The sequence below is a fragment of the Tupaia chinensis genome, unplaced genomic scaffold (genome assembly GCF_000334495.1).
Source record: "Tupaia chinensis unplaced genomic scaffold, TupChi_1.0 Scaffold146445_1, whole genome shotgun sequence".
Lineage (NCBI taxonomy): Eukaryota > Metazoa > Chordata > Mammalia > Scandentia > Tupaiidae > Tupaia > Tupaia belangeri.
This window is the reverse complement of record NW_006206301.1, coordinates 2,431,079-2,436,346: the sequence shown is the minus strand read 5'-3', so window position 1 is coordinate 2,436,346 and position 5,268 is coordinate 2,431,079. Positions and strand designations below refer to the sequence as shown.

The window sequence follows — 5,268 nt, the reverse complement described above, 5'->3', positions numbered from 1 at the left end:
GGCACTGGAGACAGAGAAAGTGAGAAATCACCCTCCCCCCCCCCCCAAACAGATGGCCACACTGCAATCCTTTCTCCATTATCCTCCTGGGATCTTTGGCACACATGCTCAGTGTGAGTTTCAGGTTGCTGAGTCTGGGACTCGAACCACTGGAATCATGTGGGAATCCAGAATCTTAACCACTAACCCATCTGCTGGCCTCAGGTTATAATTTCAAAAAAGCACCCTTGTGATTATCCCAGAATTCATTCAATTCATTAATTATTAAAATTCATTTACTAATTTCCTATAAAGAATGCATACGACATGTATTAGCACAAACACATTTATTTACTAACCAAAGGGATGATCCTAATTAAATCAACACTTGGAAATAGTTGTATGTAAAATGTTTGCGATAAAGGTAATTGAACACAGTAATGAAAAAAAAAAAGTAGTATGGAGATTTGCTCATTGAACTGAGCTTGTTCATCCTCGCAGCTAATTCCTGTCTGAAGTGATGATGGAATTTTTATTCTACTTTCTCATAGACTCGAGTACAGGTGACATTATTCATGACACAGTCCTAGGAGAAACAACAATATTAATGAGTCAGGTTGTAATAAAATATTAAGGTCAGAATCCTATGAAATCTTATAATCTACTTCATAGAAGGAGAACATTTATTTTAGGATTCCTGGGTGTGAGAGAAACTAGAATCTATTGTTTTGCTTATAATACATATATATGCTTCAGTGAAAATTAAAGTGTTGAGGATAAGAGCTAAATTATTCACTTGGTCCAGGCAAATGTTATTCCTCATTTTAAAGAAATGGAAAAATGTATGCCCAAGAGAGCAGTCGTATGGCTTGCCAAGATGAATTACACTGTGATGCAGCAGCCAAGCAAGGACTGAACCCAACTCCCGCTACATCCTCTGCTATATCAAGTCACTCCCCTATCCCCAAGAAGGGCTTTCTTAATAGTGTTCCAGTATTTAACTTGTTTGCAATTCCTTCTTCCTAAACTTAATCCTTTGGTTCCTAATCAGTGACACAGAACAGTTAGGTGAACAATGAAGGTAAACAAGAAGCCCAGCACTTTGATACTCACCACCACTAATTTTCCATCTTGCAGTTTTCTTGTTATTGTGCTTTCTTTCCCATCCCATTCTTGATGTTGAACCAACGCACCATCCTTAAAGTCGCAGACAGTCTGCAAAAATCAAATATACTTTTTAATCTTCCAAAGTATGTTACAAGAGGGTTTCCATGACTCATAAACTCGTTACTCAACAGTTTTTTCATCTTCTCCTTTCTAGGTCTACTTCATTAACCCACCCATTATTCACACACAGCACAGTGCATGCTTATCGTCTATAAGCTCATAAAAGACATTCATTTTATGAAGCTGGAATATTTATTAATTTGTCACAACTCAACTCATAAAATAACTTTGTCATTAAATTCTTGCCTATAACTATTAAAAATATTAAAACCACCTATCATTCTAGAAGCTTCTGTGCTTTCATAACATGTTATGACTGACCTGAGTTTTTCTTCCGTCAGCTGTAGTTTCTTCGAACTTTTCTCCCAGGGTACAAGAAAACTGTGTTGTTTTTAAAGTGCTCTCAGTTTTTACGGTGAGGTTCTTCCCATCACAAGTGATAATACAATCTGGTTTGGCCATTGCACCCATTTTCCGCAGAGCCATTCCCACACCTGTAAAATGTTAAATCATGTTAAATAAAGGGAAAACCAAAGATATCACCCCATATTCAAGCATTAATTCAGTTGTATGCACTGTTCTTGGCGTAATTTTGCTTACTCATGCATGGATCATTCTCACAAACACATATCCAGTGTTCACCATGTGCTAGCACTTTACACACATTAATTCATATAAGCCTTACATCACCCGAGATAGGTGGCGATTACTGCTCCACTTGACAGGTGGGCCACTGGGGCACTGAAGTACCTTACCCAAGTTCACTGAGCTACAAAGTGATGGTAACCAGCAGTATAGGCAACCTGGTTTCAAATCTCAACCCTTAACCAGCATGTAACGCTGGCTTTCAGAAAGTTAGGAAAGAAACCAGGACTTCTAAATCTGACTTAAAGTAGCTGATAGAAGGTGAAGATAAATTGCAAACTCAAGACTTTGCTCCATCTTTGGGACTAGGTATTGGGGTAATGGCTGTGTCACTGGATTCCCATATAGTCTACCACAGTTTGAGTCCCGGCCGGACCCGGTGGCTTAAACCCACACCAGATGCATGTGCATGCCCAAGATCTGGAGAGAAGGGATTGTGGTGTGGTCATCCACCCTGGGGCGTAATTTCTCGCTTTCTGTCTGTCTTTCTCTGTCTGCTGGGCGAGCACACATGGTCTATAGCAAAAACCTCTCCAAAGAAAAAAAAAGTTTGTTCCATCTTTTTCTACATACTGGATTCTGCCAAACATTGTATTCTATGACTCTAGTACATAGGCTGGGGCATAAAAGGCCCTTGATAAAATTTGATTAAGAGACTATATGAAATAGGTTTGTATCTTTGCTTGTTTGTTTTTAGAGACTTTTTGCTATAGGGCACATGCGCTTGCCTGAGAGACAGAGACAGAAAGTAAGAAATCACTCCCTTCACCCCGGGGGTGGTGGTGATGGTGGCCACACTGCATTCCTTTCTCCTCTCGGGGGTTTTAGGCGCACATGCACACATGTATCCAGCCTGAGTTTCAAACTGCTGGGTTCAGGACTCAAACCACAGTCGACCATGTGGGAGTCCAGTGATGTAACCATTACACCATCTGCTAGCCCCAATAGGTTTGTATATTGATCTAGGTTTACAATGGAGGAAAAAAAAAAAATCAATCCTGAGATAGATGAAGAGCACGTTTTAAGAACTAGCAAAATTGTGATGCTGGGACCAGCAGTTAGCATAATGGCTATGTCACTGAGCTGTGTGTGTGTGTGCGTGCCCAATATCCCGAGAGGAGAATGGAGAAGAAGGGATTGTGGCATGGCCAACCCCCCTGGGGGGGTGATTTCTCGCTTTCTGTCTCTCTGTCTCTCTGTCTTTCTGGCTTCTGGCGAGCGCACACGCCCTACAGAGAAAACCTCTCCAAAAAAATAAATAAATAAACAAAATTGTGATACTAATAAATGGAAAAATTCTTTCAAAAATAGAAAACATCTCCTAGCTGTTTAACTCCGTTACTATATTGACTTATGCAGTAATGAATGTCATGTTAATAAATATTAATTTATAACCCATGTTTCTTTTTAGTGTTAGCAGATCCAGGCCAAACCCTGTTTCACAAATGAGGAGATTACAACCCAGCAGCTGGACTGTCTTGATGAGAAGCCCTCAGCCAAGGCTTTTAAATGTCCCCATGGAGCCTTCTCTTCTGCCAGCTTAGGGTTGGTGCTTTGCATCCTTGAGTCATTATTTATCCTCACACTGGGCAAGTAAATGGGCTCTATTCTTCCTCTACCTTGATTGCTCCCTAAGGAATTGAGCCTTGACAGCCTTCAGACTCCTTCGTGTGCCCTAAAACCCCGAATACAAATTGGCTTTCAATGGGCAGAGAAACAGCATTCGCTACAGGTCCCCACACTCGTGCACGCACACAAATACTATCTATACTTCTTGGAAGAGTGTAGCTTTTTTTTTTTTTTTTCACTTGTCTGCTTATTCTATCAATACGTTTGCAGGAAAAACAAAAAACAACTGCCTTCTTATTTGATGTAAAGTATCATAAAAACACTCCTGATTTGCCACAAACCAGCCTGAATACCACACGGGATCAGATTAAGAGTAAAGTGTGATTGTGAAGAGCCACTGCAACTAGGTGTCACAGAAGGTCACGTCATCAAATCAGGTTAACAGCGTGGGCTACCTGCCTCCGAGCAGTCCGTCAGGGCTAACACCATCCCACTTCCCAGTGGCCTGTGACAAAGGTCCATTTTGTTTGTCTGCTATCTGCCAGAGGATATTTCAACCTGCATGCAATCGCTGTAGCTGGCTAAAGGAAGGACAGTCAGAGAGAATGAAGCACTATTTTGAATAAGGAGACCCTGAATCTCCCTACAGGGACTCCTTTCTCTTGGAAGGCTCTAAGTCAACTGCCTTCTGAAGGGCCGCACCCATATTGCTGCAGTTAGCAGCCGAAGGAGAGCCCTGCAGTATCTCAGGAAGCTTTTCCAGTAAAGTGCATTGCCTGCCTGCTACTCTGCCCCTCGTTCTAAAGATGCAGAGGCCAGGATGGCAATGCAAGGCCATTCCCAGGCACAATCACATCAGGGTGTTCCTTGGGCAGGCCACCCACCCACTGCAGCGCTGGGCCCAGCAGGTCAACGCTGCCAGCACCACGCCTCTCCGTGCGGCTCCCTCGCCACGAGGCGAGGAAGCCCAGGTACTCCATGGTAGCTGCACCAGCCCAAAGCGCCCGGCTGGCCGGTTGCCTACACCCAGAGGTCCTGGGAGAGATCGGGACCACGAGACGAATGGAAGCTGGAGTGGTATTCCGTTCAGACCCTCTGCAGGATTTCTGCTGCAAACCACGCCCGGGCGCCGCATCCCGGTGGAACAGTGGAGTGGGAAGGGCGCGACATCCATGAACAAAAGATGAAAGATGCTGCAGAGCGGGAAAGGAAAGTGGGTGCTACCACGATGAGGCCAAAGGGACAGATAAGATGGTGGTACGAGGGAGAGCAAGAAGGTGGGGAAGGAAAAAGGGGGAAATAAGGGGGCACCCATGCGGGTCGAAAGAAGTGCAGGTTTGGGCGGGGGTGCGAGCGCACTAAAGGGCAGCAGCAATTCCGGGACGCTGCCGCGTGGGCGAGGGGCAGACCACGCGGTGGCACATCTCCCCGACCCGGCGCTGCGCTCTCCACGCTGCGCTCTCCACGCCGCGTGCCGCCAGCTGCCGCGCCGCGTCCAGGGACCGCGTGGTTGGGAAGGTAGGGCGGGTTTCGGGGCCGGGAAGCCAGCATCCCCAGTCCGGGAGCCCGCCGCGCCGCTCGGGACCTGGCGACAGATGGCCACGCACACGCCACGCTGGCAGGCGCCGCCGGGCCGGTGCCTCACCTACTTCCTTCATGTAATCTTCAAAGCCTTTGCTGTCCACCAGGCGCCATCTTCCTTGCAGCTGCTGAAGGTCGGCCATGGTGGGCGCGGGCGGGCGGGCAGGCACAGCAGAGAGAGCAGGGACCCGGGCGAGGAGCTCGCAGTGCGGCTCCCCGCGCCGGCAGCTGCTTCATAAAGGCGGCGGGAGCGCCCCGCGGCGCCGG

General features: G+C 46.3%; 1 protein-coding gene across 1 annotated transcript; it reads right to left on the bottom strand.

The window, feature by feature from the left end:
* Window positions 1-309: 309 nt before the first annotated feature.
* Window positions 310-5,240, bottom strand: FABP5 (fatty acid binding protein 5). The gene is made up of 4 exons (XM_006168930.3): window positions 5,066-5,240; window positions 1,528-1,700; window positions 1,093-1,194; window positions 310-565 (listed from the first exon to the last, which is right to left on the bottom strand). Exons 1-4 carry the CDS (start codon window positions 5,142-5,144, stop codon window positions 512-514), a joined length of 408 nt encoding a protein of 135 aa, XP_006168992.1. The 5' UTR covers window positions 5,145-5,240; the 3' UTR covers window positions 310-511.
* Between the last annotated feature and the right edge of the window lie 28 nt (window positions 5,241-5,268).

Coding starts and splice junctions, on each gene's coding strand:
- FABP5 (XM_006168930.3), bottom strand. CDS start 5,144: ATGGCCGACCTTCAGCAGCTGCAAGGAAGATGGCGCCTGGTGGACAGC. Junction 1,701..5,065: donor AGATTACATGAAGGAAGTAG/GTGAGGCACCGG, acceptor AACATTTTACAG/GTGTGGGAATGGCTCTGCGG. Junction 566..1,092: donor AAGATGGAAAATTAGTGGTG/GTGAGTATCAAA, acceptor TGTTTCTCCTAG/GACTGTGTCATGAATAATGT.